Source organism: Heterodontus francisci, chromosome 10 (genome assembly GCF_036365525.1).
Source record: "Heterodontus francisci isolate sHetFra1 chromosome 10, sHetFra1.hap1, whole genome shotgun sequence".
NCBI classification, from domain to species: domain Eukaryota; kingdom Metazoa; phylum Chordata; class Chondrichthyes; order Heterodontiformes; family Heterodontidae; genus Heterodontus; species Heterodontus francisci.
The window spans coordinates 9,315,038-9,333,674 of NC_090380.1; the positions used below are offsets into that span (position 1 = coordinate 9,315,038).

An 18,637-nucleotide genomic window follows, 5' to 3' on the forward strand; every position below is an offset into this window, starting at 1 on the left:
CAGATGGAGTTTAATCTGGACAAATGTGAGGTAATGCATTTTAGAAGTTCTAATACAGGTGGGAGGTATACAGTAAATGGCAGAACCCTTCGGAGTATTGCCAGGCAGAGAGATCAGGGCGTACAGGTCCACAGGTCACTGAAAGTGGCAATGCAGGTGGATAAGGTAGTCAAGAAGGCATACGGCATGCTTGCCTTCATCAGTCGGGGCATAGAGTATAAAAATTGGCAAGTGATGCTGCAGCTGTACAGAACCTTAGTTAGGCCACACTTAGAATATTGCGTGCAATTCTGGTCGCCACACTACCAGAAGGACGTGGAGGCTTTGGAGAGGGTACAGAAGAGGTTTACCAGGATGTTGCCTGGTCTGGAGGGCATTAGCTATGAGGAGAGGTTGGATAAACTTGGATTGTTTTCACTGCAACGAAGGAGGTGGAGGGGCGACATGATAGAGGTTTACAAAGTTATGAGCGGCATGGACAGAGTGGATAGTCAGAAGCTTTTTCCCAAGGTGGAAGAGTCAGTTACTAGGGGACATAGGTTTAAGGTGTGAGGGGCAAAGTTTAGAGGGGATGTGCGAGGCAAGTTCTTTACACAGAGGGTGGTGAGTGCCTGGAACCTGTTGCCGGGGGAGGTGGTGGAAGCAGGTACCATAGAGACGTTTAAGAGGCATCTTGACAAATACATGAATAGGAAGGGAATAGAGGGATACGGTCCCCGGAAGTGCAGAACGTTTTAGTTTAGGCAGACATCAAGATCGGCGCAGGCTTGGAGGGCCGAATGGCCTGTTCCTGTGCTGTATTGTTCTTTGTTCATTGAGGGTTGGGAAAGAGGCATATATTAAGTATATAGATAGCAGAGGAGTGCCTGATAAGAGACAATACAAAATGATTAGGAGAGAATTAAAAAAAAAAACAAATATGAAATTAATTTATCAAGGAACATAAAACAACATAGTGCAATATTTCACAGGCAAATCAATAAAAAAAGGAAGGCTGTGATGAGAATAAGACCATTAAGGGATAGACAGGGTAATACTACAGGTAACGATAGAGCGATGCAGGAAATATTAAATCATTATTTCATTTCAGTATTTACCAAGGAGATCGAACAGGGGGACATGACATTGCATGATGAGACGTGTAATGATTTATATACTGAATAAATTAATCCAATTCAAAGAGGATAAAAGTCGAGATGGATTGTATCCACATATTTTTAAAGAATCGACAAGAGAGATAGCACAGGCATTACCACACAGGCATTACCACACAGGCATTACCGCACAGGCATTACCACACAGGCATTACCACACAGGTATTACCATACAGGTATTACCACACATATTTAACAATTCAAAACAGATGTAGTGCCAGGGGACTGGCAGATAGCTCATGTGATTGCAGTATTTAAGAAGAGGATAGAACATGCCCAGGGAACTACAGACCAGTCAGCTTAACATCAATGGTTGGAAAAATAATGGAATCTGTATGAAAGGAGCAAATAGAAAAACATCTGGAAACAAAAAATATAATAATGAATAGTCAGCGTGGATTACAAAAAGGAAAATCTTGCTTGACCAACCTTATTGAATTTTTTGAGGAGGTAACAGGGACAATGATAATGCAGTAGTAGAAATTTATCCGTATTTTCAAAAGGCCTTCGATAAGGTGGCCCATACTGGTCTAATGAATAAAGTCAGAGAATGCAGAGTCAGGCAGAATGGATTACTCGCTGGCTTTTAGAGAGAAAACAGAGAGTGGGAATGAAGAGTAGTTATTCAGAGTGGTAGAAGGTGGGAAGTAGTGTTCTACAAGGATCAGTGCTGGGACCACTGCTGTTCACAATTTACATTAACAATTTGGACTTTGGAATCAAAAACTGGTTGGAGTCATACCGAGCACAAAGGAAGATGGTTGTGGTTGTGGTTGTTGGAGGACAACCATCTCAGTCCCAGGACATCACTGCAGGAGTTCCTCAGGGTCGTGTCCGAGACCCAACCGTTTTAGCTGCTTCATCAATGACCTTCCTTCCATCATAAGGTCAGAAGTGGGGATGCTTGCTGATGATTTCACAATGTTCAGCACCATTCACGACTCCTCAGATATTGAAGCAGCCCATGTCTAGATGCAGCAAGAGCTGGACAACATCCAGGCTTGGGCTGATAAGTGGCAAGTAACATTCGCACCACACAAGTGTGAGGCAAAGGCCATCTCCAAAAAGAGAGAATCTAACCATCTCCCTTTGATGTTCAATGGCATTACCATCACTGAATCCCCCACTATCAACATCCAGGGGGTTACCATTGACCAGATACTGAACTAAACCAGCCACATAAATGCTGTGGCTACAACAGCAGGTCAGAGGCTGGGAATCCTGTGGCAAGTGACTCACCTCCCGTCTCCCCTAAGCCTGTCCACCATCTACAAGGCACATGTCAGGAGTGTGATGGAATACTGTCCACTTGCCTGGATGGGTGCAGCTCCAACAATGCTCAAAAAGCTTGACACCATCCAGCACAAAGCAGCCCGCTTGATTTGCACCCTATCCACCACCTTCAACATTCACTCCCCTCACCACTGATGCACAGTGGCAGCAGTATGTACCATCTACAAGATGCACTGCAGCAACTGACCAAGGTTCTTTTGACAGCACCTTCCAAACCCATGACCTCTACCATCTAGAAGGACAGGGCAGCAGTAGCATGGGAACACCACCACCCGCAAGTTCCCCTCCAAGCCACACACCAACCTGACTTGGAACTATATCGCTGTTCCTTCACTGTCACTGGGTCAAAATCCTGGAACTCTCTTCCTAACAGCACTGTGGGTGTATCTACCTCAAATGGACTGCAGCGGTTCAAGAAGGCAGCTCACCACCACCTTCTCAAGGACAATTAGGGATGGACTATGAATGCTGGCTTAGTCAGCGACGCCCACATCCCACAAACAAATAAAAAAACACACAATTTCTAAATTTGCTGATGACACCAAATTGAGGGGGATAGTCAATACTGAGGAGGACTGCAACAGACTACAGGAGGACATTAATAAACTTGCTGAATGGACAGATAATTAGCAAATTAAATTTAACCCACATAAATGTGAGGTAATACATTTTGACAGGAAGAATAAAACTTATTAATTTGAATGTGTGAGTCTAGATGGGGTAAAGGAACAAAGGGATCTCGGCGTATAAATATGCCAATCATTAAAAGTTGCACACACGTTAGCAAGCCCATGAAAAAATAAACCCAAGCAGTAGACTTCATTTCTAGAGGGATAGAATTGAAAAGTAGGGGGATTGTGCTAAAATTGTATCAAAACTTGGTTGGACCACACTTCGAGTACCGTTCTGGTCGCCATATTATAAAAAGGATAGAGAGGCACAGGAGAAGTTGCAGAGAAGACTTACAGAGATGATACCAGAAATGTGTGGATATAAATATCAGGAAAGGATGAAGAGTCTTGATAAGAGAAGGCTGAGGGGTGACCTAATAGAGGTCTTTCAAATTATAGAAGGTTTTGATAGAGTAGACACAGAGAGAATGTTTCCACTTGTGGTGAAGAGCCTAACTAGACGCCATCAATGTAAGATAGTGACCAAGAAATCAGATCGGGAATTCAGAAGAAACTTCTTTACCCAGAGAGTGGTGAGAATGTGGAACTCACTGCCACAGGGAGAGGTTGAAGCAAATAGTATCGATGCATTTAAGGGGAGACTAGAAAAGCATATGAGAAGGGAATATAGGGTTACATTGATAGATTTAGATGAGGACAGGTGGGAGCTAACATTGACCTGTTCCTTCCTTTTGGCCTCCTTGTCTCGAGAGACAATGGATAAGCACCTAGAGGTGGTCAGTGGTTTGTGAAGCAGTGCCTGGAGTGGCTATAAAGGCCAATTCTAGAGTGACAGACTCTTCCACAGGTGCTGCAGATAAAATTGGTTGTCGGGGCTGTTACACAGTTGGCACTCTCCTTGCACTTCTGTCTCTTTTCCTGCCAACTGCTAAGTCTCTTCGACTCGCCACTCTTTAGCCCCGCCTTTATGGCTGTCCACCAGTTCTGGCGATCAATGACATCCGGCTCCCACGACTTGTGATCAATGTCACAGGACTCATGTCGCGTTTGCAGATGTCTTTAAAGTGGAGACATGGACGGCACGTGGGTCTGATACCAGTGACGAGCTTGCTGTACAATATGTCCTTGGGGATCCTGCCATCTTCCATGTGGCTCACATGGCCAAGCCATCTCAAGCGCTGCTGGCTCAGTAGGGTGTATAAGCTGGGGATGTTGGCCGCCTCGAGGACTTCTGCGTTGGAAATATGGTCCTGCCACCTGATGCAGAGGATTTTCTGGAGACAGCAAAGATGGAATGAGTTGAGACGTCGCTCTTGGCTGACATACGTTGTCCAGGCCTCGCCGCCATAGAGCAAGGTATTGAGGACACAGGCTTGATACACTCGGACTTTTGTGTTCCGTGTCAGTGGGCCATTTTCCCACACTCTCTTGGCCAGTCTGGACATAGCAGTGGAAGCCTTTCCCATGCGCTTGTTGATTTCTGCATCGAGAGACAGGTTACTGGTGATAGTTGAGCCTAGGCAGGTGAACTCTTGAACCACTTCCAGACCGTGGTCATCAATATTGACGGATGGAGCATCTCTGACATCCTGTCCCATGATGCTCGTTTTCTTGAGGCTGATGGTTAGGCCAAATTCGTTGCAGGCAGCCGCAATCCTGTCGATGAGCCTCTGCAGACACTCTTCTGTGTGGGATGTTAATGCAGTCCCTGATGACTTTCCGTACTTTGGTCTTCGCTCTTAGATGGGCAAGGTTGAACAACCTGCCATCTGATCTTGTGTAGAGGAAAATTCCTTCTTCTGAAGACTTGAACGCGTGTGAGAGCAGCAGTGAGAAGAAGAACCCAAATAGTGTGGGTGCGAGAACACAGCCCTGTTTCACACCACTCAGGATAGGAAAGGGCTCTGATGAGGCGCCGCTATGCTGAATTGTGCCTTTCATATTGTAATGGAATGAGGTGATGATACTTAGTAGCTTTGGTGGACATACGATCTTTTCTAGTAGTCTGAAGAGACCACGTCTGTTGACGAGGTCAAAGACTTTGGTGAGATCTATGAAAGCAACGTAGAGGGACATCTGTTGTTCGCAGCATTTCTCCTGTAGCTGGCAAAGGGAGAACAGCATGTCAATGGTGGATCTCTCTGCTCAAAAGCCACACTGTGCTTCAGGGTAGACACGCTCAGCCAACTTCTGGAGTCTGTTTAAAGCGACTCGAGCAAAGACTTTCCCCACTATGCTGAGCAGGAAGATTCCACGGTAGTTGTTGCAGTCACCGCGGTCACCTTTGTTTTTATAGAGGGTGATGATATTGGCATTGCGCATGTCCTGTGGTACTGCTCCCTCATCCCAGCACAGGCAAAGCAGTTCGTAGAGTACTGAGAATATGGCAGGCTTGGCACTCTTGATTATTTCAGGGGTAATGCTGTCCTTCCCAGGGGCTTTTCCGCTGGCTAGAGAATCAATGGCATCACTGAGTTCCGACTTTGTTGGCTGTACGTCCAGCTCATCCATGACTGGCAGAGACTGCATTGAGGGCGGTCTCAGTGACAACATTCTCTCTGGAGTACAGTTCTAGGTAGTGCTCCACCCAGCGGTCCATTTGTTTGCGTTGGTCAGTGATCATTTCCCCTGATTTAGATTTGAGGGGGGCGATCTTCTTGATGGTTGGCCCAAAAGCTCTCTTCATGCCATCATACATTCCTCTGATATTTCCGGTGTCGGAGGTCAGCTGAATATGACTGCATAGGTGTTGCCAGTAGTCATTTGCGCAGCGCCTGGCTGTTCTTTGTGCAGCGCTTCTGGCTGCTTTAAGTGCTAAGGATGTTAACTCGCTGGGGGCTTTCTTGTAGTTCAGCAGTTGGTCCAAATAGTCTGCTTCTATACTGTTTATCCTGTGTAATGCTATGTAAGGACATAAGCATGGCAAATATCAGGATAATTGATTGAACATGAGCTGATTTTGACAGTTTGAGAGTGATACCTGGGAAAATAAAATGCACAACAATATTCACAAAGAATGATGCAGAACAGCGATGGAGAGCATTTAAAAAGGTGTTCAACAAAATCCAGGAAAAATATCTTCCGCTAAAAAAATAAGGGTCAGGAAAGAGGTGTAGGCTAAATACATAGACAGCAGGGAAGACCATGACAATAACAACGCATATTTATAAAGAGCCTTTAAGTTAATAAAGTGTCCCAAGGTGCTTCATAGTGGCATTAGTGAACATAATATGACACCGAGCCACATAAAGGAATATTATGGCAGATGACTGAATGGTTTGTCAAAGAGGTAAGTTTTAAAGAGTGTTTTAAAGGAAGAGAGAGCGATGGAGAGATTTGAGGATTGAATTCCAGAGTTCAGGGCTGAGGAAGCTTAGGTGCGGCCACCAATGATGGAGTGATTGAAATCAAGAATGAAGAAGAGATCAGAATTAGAGGAGCACAGATATCTCGGAGAATTGTGGGGTGGAGGGGATTACAGAGAAAGGGAGGGGCGAGGCCATGAAGGGATTTGCAAACAAGGGAATGAAGAGATTCGGAGAGAAGACAAAAAAAGCAATTTGGAAGGCAAAGAGGAGCTAAATTATCAAGGAACATAAAACAAAATGGATTTCACATGGAAAAGTCTTGCTTGAGCAAGGGGGTGGAAGGATTTTGGGGGTAGGTGGAAATGTGGAGTAATCAGTTCAGCCATGAAGTTATTGACTGGCGGAGCAGGCTCGAAGGGCCGAGTGGCCTACTGCCGCTCCTAATTCGTATGCTTGGATGTTCGTATTCTACAGGCACATCAATAGTAAAGGAAAGTCCGGATGGGAATAGGGCCACGTAGGGATGGACTGGATAAAATCATAGGGAGTGATGGTGAAATAGCCGAAATATTAAATAATTAATTTGCTTCTGTATTTACCAGTGAGAAGAATCAGCTGGGTATGACATCAGAAGATGAGATTAGAAATGATACAGTTGCATTTAAAATAAAAAGAACAGAAATAATAAATAAACTAACCAGATAAAACTGGTTAAAATCCCTGGTTTGGATGGATTCCATCCCCACATTTTAAAAGAATCTAGGGAAGAGACATTACTGTACATATGTAATAATTCATTAGAAAAAAGTGTAGAGCCAGAAGACTGGCAGACAGCTAATGTAATTCCTATTTTTAAGAAGGGGAACACAACATGCCCAGGGAATTATAAACCAGTCAGCTTATTGTCAATTGTAGGAAAATAATGGAACTCCTACTGAAGGAGAAAATAGAAAAACATCTAGAGATGAAAAATATAATAATGAATAGTCAGCATGGATTTCACAAGGGAAAGTCTTGCTTGAGCAATCTCACTGAATTATTTAAAGAGATAGAAGAGCGTGGTTCAGGGTAATATAGTAGATGTAATATATCGAGATTTCCAAAAGGCCTCCAATAAGGTACCACATAATGGACTAATGAATAAGCGGACTCAGGGAAAAATTTGCAGAATGGATAGCTGGCTGACAACAGACAGAGAGGAGAGTAGGGGTAAAAGGTAGGTATTCAGAGTGGCAGAAGTGGGTTCAGACCACTGCTGTTCACAATTCAGATCAACGATTTAGACTTTGGAATCAAAAGCAACATTTCTAAATTTGTGGATGACACCAAATTGTGGTGGAAATAGTCAACACTGAGGAGGACTGCAACAAGTTACAGGAGGACATTAATAAACTTGAAGAATGAGCAAATAATTGGCAAATGAATTCCAACATAAAAAAGTGTGAGGTGTTATATTTTGTTAAGAAAAATAAGGAGGTTGCATATTACTTGGAAAGTAAGAATCTAAATGGGGTAGTGCAAATAATAAAATCATTAATAGCTACGACACAGCCATAAGGCCATGAATAAAACAAACCAAGAACTAGGCTTTATTTCCAGAGAGATAGAATTGGAAAGTAAAGCAGTTATGCTAAACTGTATTGAACCTTGGTTAGACCTAACCTGGAGTACGGTGTACAATTCTGGTCACCATATGATAAAAAAAAAATCTCGAGGCATGGGAGAGGGTCAAAAAAAGATTTATCAGGATGATACTAGAATTGTGAGGCTATACTTATCAGGGAAAGCTGAACAGACTGGGTCCATTTTCTCTTGAAAAGGGAAGGGGTGACCTAATAGTGGTATTTAAAATTATGGAAGGTTTTGATTGGGTGGACATGGAGAGAATGTTTACATTTGTGGTGAAGAGCATAAACTAGAGGCCATCACAATAAGATAGTCACCAAGAAATTAAAGGTGGAATTCAGAAGAAACGTCTTTACCCAGAGAGCATTGAGAATGTGGAACTCACTACCATAAGGACACAAGAAACAGGAGCAGGAGTAGACCTTACATCCCACTGAACCTGCTCCTCCATTCAATATGATCATTTTTTGTTTCATTCGTTCATGGGATGTGGGCATCGCTGGCCAGGCCAGCATTTATTGCCCATCCCTAATTGCCCTTGAGAAGGTGGTAGTGAGCTACCTTCTTGAACCGCTGCAGTCTATGTCGGGTAGGTACACCCACAGTGCTGTTAGGAAGGGAGTTTCAGGATTTTGACTCAACGACAGTGAAGGAACGGCGATATAATTCCAAGTCAGGATGGTGTGTGGCTTGGAGGAGAACTTGGAGATCGTGGTGTTCCCATGCATTTGCTGCCATTATCCTGCTGTGATAGAGGTCACGGGTTTGGAAGGTGCTGTCTAAGGAGCCTTGGTGCGTTGTTGCAGTGCATTTTGTAGGTGGTGCACACTGCTGCCACTGTGGAGGGAGTAAATGTTATGGATGGGGTGCCAATCAAGTGAGCTGCTTTGTCCTGGATGGTGTTGAGCTTCAGGAGTCTTGTTGGAGCTGCACCCATCCAGGCAAGTGGAGAGTATTCCATCGCATTCCTGACTTGTGCCTTGTAGTGCCACAATTAGAACTGGCAATGGTTAGAAATTTAATAGGTTTTAAGCAAGTGAAGCGGGGGTGGGGGGGGGTGTGGGGAAACACACACAACTTCCCTTTTGTTCTCTTTCCCCCCATTCCACGCTTCACTTGCTGAAAACCTATTAAATTTCTAAACTTTGCCAGTTCTGATGAAGAGTCACTGACCTGAAACGTTAACTCTGTTTCTCCCTCCACTGATGCTACCAGACCTGCTGAGTATTTCCAGCACTTTCTGTTTTTATTTCAGATTTCCAGCATCTGCAGTATTTTGCGGTATTTTGGTTTTATATAAGCATGTGAGGGAGATGGGAATAGATGGTTATTCTGATGGATTTACAGGAGGAAAGACAAGAGGAGGCTCAAGTGAAGCATAAATGTCAGCATGGACAGGTTGGGCTGAATGGCCTGCTTCTGTGCTGTATATCTGATGTCATTGTATGTAAGGTGGCTGCTTTGACTCATAGTCTGGTAGGTAAAGTTTAAGGCTGTGAGTTGGACCCCACTTGCATTGGTGGAATGACACGTGCACCTTTCCAACTCCTCCACGACCAGCGCACCCTGGCTGCATTGTGTATGGAAGACTCATTGAAGCAATTCAATAAGGCTTCAGCAACACATACCAAACACGCAACTTCCACAAGGGCAGCAGATGCATAGGAACACCACCACCTGCAAGTTCCCCTCCAAGCCACACACCATCCTGACTTGGAACTATATCGCCGTTCCTTCACTGTCGCTGGGTCAAAATCCTGGATCTCCTTTCCTAACATCACTGTGGGTGTACCTACTCCACATGGACTGCAGTGGTTCAAGAAGGCAGCTCACCACCACCTTCTCAAGGGTAGTAGGGATGGGAAATAAATACTGGCCGAGCCAACGACACCAACATCCCAAAGACGAATAACAAAAAACAAATTTCTCCCTGGTGTAGTGGCCAATATCACTTGCCCAGCAACACTAAAACAGATGATCTGGTCATTACCACATTGCTATTTGTGGGATCTTGCTGTGTGCAAATTGGCTGCTGTGTTTCCTACATTACAGCAGTGAGAACCTTGGAACATCCTGAAGTTGTGAAAAGTGCTGTGTAAATGCACTTTCTTTCTTCAGGAATTGCTAGGAGGCCAATGTTGGCTTGTTCTACTATCTCTGGTCAACATGAGCAGTTGTAGAGTCCTGTAATTGTGTTCACTTAGCACGATGTTGATCTTTGTGTCAGGCACACCTCAACTTCAATGCAGCTGCATGTGTTTTGTATAGTGTTGTAAATTGTGTGTGCTTTTAGATGCCCAGACTTCAAAGACGGACGACCGACAAAGACTGGCCAAAGAAAGAAGAGAGGAGAGAGAGAGGTCTCTGGGTGAGTTCAAGCTGAAACTCTGGCTGTATTAATGTGCATCTTTCAGCTTCAGAGCTGATGCTCGTCTTTTTAGAGCTGCAATGAGAGACCGTCAATGATTTAGACAGAGAGCGATAATGCCCGGGAAATAGGCAGCACTCACCCCAACCCTCCAATAGTGCAAGGGAAAGAGGCAGCACTCACCCCAACCCTCCGATAGTGCCAGGCGAAGAGGCAGCACTGACCCCAACCCTCCGATAGTGCAAGGGGAAGAGGCAGCACTGACCCCAACCCTCCAATAGTACAAGGGAAAGAGGCAGCACTCACCCCAACCCTCCGATAGTGCCAGGGGAAGAGGCAGCACTCACCCCAACCCTCCAATAGTGCAAGGGAAAGAGGCAGCACTCACCCCAACCCTCCGATAGTGCCAGGCGAAGAGGCAGCACTGACCCCAACCCTCCGATAGTGCAAGGGGAAGAGGCAGCACTGACCCCAACCCTCCGATAATGCCCGGGAAATAGGCAGCACTCACCCCAACCCTCCAATAGTGCCAGGCGAAGAGGCAGCACTGACCCCAACCCTCCGATAATGCCCGGGAAATAGGCAGCACTCACCCCAACCCTCCGATAGTGCTCGGGAAATAGGCAGCACTCACCCCAACCCTCCAATAGTGCAAGGGAAAGAGGCAGCACTGACCCCAACCCTCCGATAGTGCCAGGGGAAGAGGCAGCACTCACCCCAACTCTCCGATAGTGCCAGGGGAAGAGGCAGCACTCACCCCAACCCTCCGATAGTGCCAGGGGAAGAGGCAGCACTCACCCCAACCCTCCGATAGTGCCAGGCGAAGAGGCAGCACTCACCCCAACCCTCCGATAGTGCCAGGGGAAGAGGCAGCACTCACCCCAACCCTCCGATAGTGCCAGGGGAAGAGGCAGCACTCACCCCAACCCTCCGATAATGCCCGGGAAATAGGCATCACTCACCCCAACCCTCCGATAATGCCCGGAAAATAGGCATCACTCACCCCAACCATCTGATAGTGCCTGGGAAATAGGCTGCACTCACCCCAACCCTCCGATAGTGCCAGGCGAAGAGGCAGCACTCACCCCAACCCTCCGATAGTGCCAGGGGAAGAGGCAGCACTCACCCCAACCCTCCGATAGTGCCAGGGGAAGAGGCAGCACTCACCCCAACCCTCCGATAATGCCCGGGAAATAGGCATCACTCACCCCAACCCTCCGATAATGCCCGGAAAATAGGCATCACTCACCCCAACCATCTGATAGTGCCTGGGAAATAGGCTGCACTCACCCCAACCCTCCGATAGTGCCTGGGAAAGAAGCAGCACCGACCCCAACCCTACGATAATGCCCGGAAAATATGCAGCACTCACCCCAACTCTCTGATAGTGTCCGGGAAATAGGCAGCACTCACCCCAACCCTCCGAGGGTGCCTGGGAAAGAAGCAGCAGTCACCCCAACCCTCCGATAATGCCCGGGGAAGAGGCATCACTCACCCCAACCCTCTGATTGTGCCCGGGAAATAGGCAGCACTCACCCCAACCCTCCGAGGGTGCCTGGGAAAGAAGCAGCAGTCACCCCAACCCTCCGATAATGCCCGGGGAAGAGGCATCACTCACCCCAACACTCTGATTGTGCCCGGGAGATGGGCAGCACTCACCCTAACCCTCCAATAGTGCTCGGGAAAGAGGCAGGACTCAACCCAACCCTCCGATAGTGCCCGTGGAAGAGGCAGCACTCACCCCAACCCTCCGATAGTGTTCGGGGAAGAGGCAGGACTCACCCCAACCCTCCGATAGTGCTCGGGAAAGAGGCAGGACTCAACCCAACCCTCCGATAGTGCCCGTGGAAGAGGCAGCACTCACCCCAACCCTCCGATAGTGCCCAGGGAAGAGGCAGGAATCACCCCAACCCTCCGATAGTGCCCGGGGAAGAGGCAGGACTCAGCCCAACCCTCTGACAGTGCCCGGGGAAGAGGCAGGACTCAGCCCAACCCTCTGACAGTGCCCAGGGAAGAGGCAGGAATCACCCCAACCCTCCGATAGTGCCCGGGAGAGAGGCAGCACTCACCCCAAACTTCCGATACTGTCCGGGAAATAGGCTGCACTAACCCCAGCCCTCCGACAATGCCAGGGAAAGAGGCCGCACTCACCCCAACCCTCCAATAGTGCACGGGAAATGGGCAGAACTCACCCCAACCCTCCGATACTGTCCGGGGAATAGGCAGCACTCAACCCAACCCTCTGATAGTGCATACGGAAAGAGGCAGGACTCACGCCAACCCTCCGATAGTGCCATGGAACGAGGCAGGACTCACCCCAACCCTCCAATAGTGCCCGGGGAGGAGGCAGCACTCACCCCACCCTCCGATAGTGCCCGGGAGAGAGGCAGCACTCACCCCAACCCTCCGATACTGTCCGGGAAATTGGCAGCACTCACCCAAACCCTCCAATAGTGCTCGGGGAAGAGGCGGGACTCAACCCAACCCTCCGATGGTGCCCAGGGAAGAGGCAGCACTCACCCCAACCCTCCAATAGTGCGCGGGGAAGAGGCAGGACTCAACCCAACCCTCCGATAGTGCTTGGGGAAGAGGCAGGACTCAACCCAACCCTCCGATAGTGCCCGGGAAATAGGCAGGACTCAACCCAACCCTCCGATAGTGCCCGGGAAATAGGCAGGACTCAACCCAACCCTCCGATAGTGCCCGGGAAATAGGCAGGACTCAACCCAACCCTCCGATAGTGCTTGGGGAAGAGGCAGGACTCAACCCAACCCTCCGATAGTGCCAGGGAGAGAGGCAGGACTCAACCCAACCCTCTGATAGTGCCCGGGGAAGAGGCAGCACTCACCCCAACCCTCCGATAGTGCCCGGGGAAGAGGCAGCACTCACCCCAACCCTCCGATATTGTTCGGGGAAGAGGCAGGACTCAACCCAACCCTCCGATAGTGCCCAGGGAAGAGGCAGCACTCACCCCAACCCTCCAATAGTGCTCGGGGAAGAGGCAGGACTCAACCCAACCCTGCGATAGTGCCAGGGAAGGAGGCAGGACTCAACCCAACCCTCCGATAGTGCCCGGGGAAGAGGCAGCACTCACTCCAACCCTCCGATAGTGCCCGGGGAAGAGGCAGGACTCAACCCAACCCTCTGATAGTGCCCAGGGAAGAGGCAGGAATCACCCAACCCTCCGATAGTGCCCGGGGAAGAGGCAGCACTCACCCCAACCCTCCGATAGTGCCCGGGGAAGAGGCAGCACTCACCCCAACCCTCCGATAGTGTTCGGGGAAGAGGCAGGACTCACCCCAACCCTCCGATAGTGTTCGGGGAAGAGGCAGGACTCAACCCAACCCTCCGATAGTGCCAGGAAAAGAAGCAGGACTCAACCCAACCCTCTGATAGTGCCCAGGGAAGAGGCAGGAATCACCCCAACCCTCCGATTGTGCCCGGGGAAGAGGCAGCACTCACCCCAACCCTCCGATAGTGCCCGGGAGAGAGGCAGCACTCACCCCAAACTTCTGATACTGTCCGGGAAATAGGCTGCACTAACCCCAGCCCTCCGATAGTGCCAGGGAAAGAGGCCGCACTCACCCCAACCCTCCAATAGTGTTCGGGGACGAGGCAGGACTCAACCCAACACTCGGATAGTGCCCGGGGAATAGGCAGCACTCACCCAAAACCTCCAATAGTGCACGGGAAATAGGCAGAACTCACCCAAACCCTCCGATACTGTCCGGGAAATAGGCAGCACTCAACCCAACCCTCCAATAGTGTCCAGGAAATAGGCATCACTCAACCCAACCCTCTGATAGTGCATACGGAAAGAGGCAGGACTCATGCCAACCCTCCGATAGTGCCCGGGGAAGAGGCAGCACTCACCCCAACCCTCCGATAGTGCCCGGGAAATAGGCAGCACTCACCCCAACCCTCCAATAGTGCGCGGGGAAGAGGCAGCACTCACCCGAACCCTCCAATAGTGCTCGGGGAAGAGGCAGGACTCAACCCAACCCTCCGATAGTGCCAGGGAAGGAGGCAGGACTCAACCCAACCCTCTGATAGTGCCCGAGGAAGAGGCATCACTCACTCCAACCCTCCAATAGTGCTCGGGAAATAGGCAGGACTCAACCCAACCCTCCGATAGAGCTTGGGGAAGAGGCAGGACTCAACCCAACCCTCTGATAGTGCCAGGCAGAGAGGCAGGACTCAAACCAACCCTCTGATAGTGCCCAGGGAAAGAGGCAGGACTCACCCCAACCCTCCGATAGTGCCCGGGGAAGAGGCAGCACTCACCCCAACCCTCCGATACTGTCCGGGAAATAGGCAGCACTCACCCCAACCCTCCGATACTGTCCGGGAAAGAGGCAGCACTCACCCCAACCCTCCAATAGTGCTCGGGGAAGAGGCAGGACTCAACCCAACCCTCCGATAGTGCCAGGGAAGGAGGCAGGACTCAACCCAACCCTCTGATAGTGCCCGGGGAAGAGTCAGCACTCACTCCAACCCTCCGATAGTGCCCGAGGAAGAGGCAGCACTCACCCCAACCCTCCGATATTGTTCGGGGAAGAGGCAGGACTCAACCCAACCCTCCGATAGTGCCAGGGAAAGAGGCAGGACTCAACCCAACCCTCTGATAGTGCCCAGGGAAGAGGCAGCACTCACCCCAACCCTCCAATAGTGCTCGGGGAAGAGGCAGGACTCAACCCAACCCTCCGATAGTGCCAGGGAAGGAGGCAGGACTCAACCCAACCCTCTGATAGTGCCCGGGGAAGAGGCAGCACTCACTCCAACCCATCGATAGTGCCCGGGGAAGAGGCAGCACTCGCCCCAACCCTCCGATATTGTTCGGGATGAGGCAGGACTCAACCCAACCCTCCGATAGTGCCAGGGAAAGAGGCAGGACTCAACCCAACCCTCTGATAGTGCCCAGGGAAGAGGCAGGAATCACCCCAACCCTCCGATAGTGCCCGGGGAAGAGGCAGCACTCACCCCAACCCTCCGATAGTGTTCGGGGAAGAGGCAGGACTCACCCCAACCCTCCGATAGTGCCCGGGCAAGAGGCAGGACTCAACCCAACCCTCTGATAGTGCCCAGGGAAGAGGCAGGAATCACCCCAACCCTCCGATTGTGCCCGGGGAAGAGGCAGCACTCACCCCAACCCTCTGATAGTGCCCGGGAGAGAGGCAGCACTCACCCCAAACTTCCGATACTGTCCGGGAAATAGGCTGCACTAACCCCAGCCCTCCGATAGTGCCAGGGAAAGAGGCCGCATTCACCCCAACCCTCCAATAGTGTTCGGGGACGAGGCAGGACTCAACCCAACACTCGGATAGTGCCCGGGGAATAGGCAGCACTCACCCAAAACCTCCAATAGTGCACGGGAAATAGGCAGAACTCACCCCAACCCTCCGATACTGTCCGGAAAATAGGCAGCACTCAACCCAACCCTCCAATAGTGTCCAGGAAATAGGCATCACTCAACCCAACCCTCTGATAGTGCATACGGAAAGAGGCAGGACTCACGCCAACCCTCCGATAGTGCCCGGGGAAGAGGCAGCACTCACCCCAACCCTCCGATAGTGCCCGGGAAATAGGCAGCACTCACCCCAACCCTCCAATAGTGCGCGGGGAAGAGGCAGCACTCACCCGAACCCTCCAATAGTGCTCGGGGAAGAGGCAGGACTCAACCCAACCCTCCGATAGTGCCAGGGAAGGAGGCAGGACTCAACCCAACCCTCTGATAGTGCCCGGGGAAGAGGCAGCACTCACTCCAACCCTCCGAAAGTGCCCGGGGAAGAGGCAGCACTCACCCCAACCCTCCGATATTGTTCGGGGAAGAGGCAGGACTCAACCCAACCCTCCGATAGTGCCAGGGAAAGAGGCAGGACTCAACCCAACCCTCTGATAGTGCCCAGGGAAGAGGCAGCACTCACCCCAACCCTCCAATAGTGCTCGGGGAAGAGGCAGGACTCAACCCAACCCTCCGATAGTGCCTGGGAAGGAGGCAGGACTCAACCCAACCCTCTGATAGTGCCCGGGGAAGAGGCAGCACTCACTCCAACCCTCCGATAGTGCCCGGGGAAGAGGCAGCACTCACCCCAACCCTCCGATATTGTTCGGGGAAGAGGCAGGACTCAACCCAACCCTCCGATAGTGCCAGGGAAAGAGGCAGGACTCAACCCAACCCTCTGATAGTGCCCAGGGAAGAGGCAGCACTCACCCCAACCCTCCAATAGTGCTCGGGGAAGAGGCAGGACTCACCCCAACCCTCCGATAGTGCCCGGGGAAGAGGCAGGACTCAACCCAACCCTCCGATAGTGCCAGGGAAAGAGGCAGGACTCAGCCCAACCCTCTGATAGTGCCCAGGGAAGAGGCAGGAATCACCCCAACCCTCCGATTGTGCCCGGGGAAGAGGCAGCACTCACCCCAACCCTCCGATAGTGCCCGGGAGAGAGGCAGCACTCACCCCAAACTTCCGATACTGTCCGGGAAATAGGCTACACTAACCCCAGCCCTCCGATAGTGCCAGGGAAAGAGGCCGCACTCACCCCAACCCTCCAATAGTGTTCGGGGACGAGGCAGGACTCAACCCAACACTCGGATAGTGCCCGGGGAATAGGCAGCACTCACCCCAAACCTCCAATAGTGCACGGGAAATAGGCAGAACTCACCCCAACCCTCTGATACTGTCCGGGAAATAGGCAGCACTCAACCCAACCCTCCGATAGTGCCCGGGAAATAGGCAGCACTCACCCCAACCCTCCGATATTGTTCGGGGAAGAGGCAGGACTCAACCCAACCCTCCGATAGTGCCAGGGAAAGAGGCAGGACTCAACCCAACCCTCTGATAGTGCCCAGGGAAGAGGCAGCACTCACCCCAACCCTCCAATAGTGCTCGGGGAAGAGGCAGGACTCACCCCAACCCTCCGAAAGTGCCCGGGGAAGAGGCAGCACTCACCCCAACCCTCCGATATTGTTCGGGGAAGAGGCAGGACTCAACCCAACCCTCCGATAGTGCCAGGGAAAGAGGCAGGACTCAACCCAACCCTCTGATAGTGCCCAGGGAAGAGGCAGCACTCACCCCAACCCTCCAATAGTGCTCGGGGAAGAGGCAGGACTCAACCCAACCCTCCGATAGTGCCTGGGAAGGAGGCAGGACTCAACCCAACCCTCTGATAGTGCCCGGGGAAGAGGCAGCACTCACTCCAACCCTCCGATAGTGCCCGGGGAAGAGGCAGCACTCACCCCAACCCTCCGATATTGTTCGGGGAAGAGGCAGGACTCAACCCAACCCTCCGATAGTGCCAGGGAAAGAGGCAGGACTCAACCCAACCCTCTGATAGTGCCCAGGGAAGAGGCAGCACTCACCCCAACCCTCCAATAGTGCTCGGGGAAGAGGCAGGACTCACCCCAACCCTCCGATAGTGCCCGGGGAAGAGGCAGGACTCAACCCAACCCTCCGATAGTGCCAGGGAAAGAGGCAGGACTCAGCCCAACCCTCTGATAGTGCCCAGGGAAGAGGCAGGAATCACCCCAACCCTCCGATTGTGCCCGGGGAAGAGGCAGCACTCACCCCAACCCTCCGATAGTGCCCGGGAGAGAGGCAGCACTCACCCCAAACTTCCGATACTGTCCGGGAAATAGGCTACACTAACCCCAGCCCTCCGATAGTGCCAGGGAAAGAGGCCGCACTCACCCCAACCCTCCAATAGTGTTCGGGGACGAGGCAGGACTCAACCCAACACTCGGATAGTGCCCGGGGAATAGGCAGCACTCACCCCAAACCTCCAATAGTGCACGGGAAATAGGCAGGACTCACGCCAACCCTCCGATAGTGCCCGGGGAAGAGGCAGCACTCACCCCAACCCTCCGATAGTGCCCGGGAAATAGGCAGCACTCACCCCAACCCTCCAATAGTGCTCGGGAAATAGGCAGGACTCAACCCAACCCTCCAATAGTGCTCGGGGAAGAGGCAGGACTCAACCTAACCCTCCGATAGTGCCCAGGGAAGAGGCAGCACTCACCCCAACCCTCCAATAGTGCGCGGGGAAGAGGCAGCACTCACCCGAACCCTCCGATACTGTCCGGGAAATAGGCAGCACTCACCCCAACCCTCCAATAGTGCTCGGGAAATAGGCAGGACTCACCCCAACCCTCCGATAGTGCTTGGGGAAGAGGCAGGACTCAACCCAACCCTCCGATAGTGCCAGGGAGAGAGGCAGGACTCAACCCAACCCTCTGATAGTGCCCAGGGAAAGAGGCAGG

General features: G+C 51.1%; 1 protein-coding gene across 5 annotated transcripts in view; it reads left to right on the top strand.

The window, feature by feature from the left end:
* LOC137374078 (MAP7 domain-containing protein 2-like) overlaps nucleotides 1-18,637 on the top strand; it is a 235,357-nt gene that overhangs the window by 53,680 nt on the left and 163,040 nt on the right. For all 5 annotated transcript variants that reach the window (XM_068039827.1, XM_068039828.1, XM_068039831.1 and 2 more), the window contains exon 3: nucleotides 10,307-10,381. In XM_068039827.1, the coding sequence (XP_067895928.1) occupies nucleotides 10,307-10,381 (75 nt within the window). The remainder of the gene's footprint in view (nucleotides 1-10,306; nucleotides 10,382-18,637) is intronic.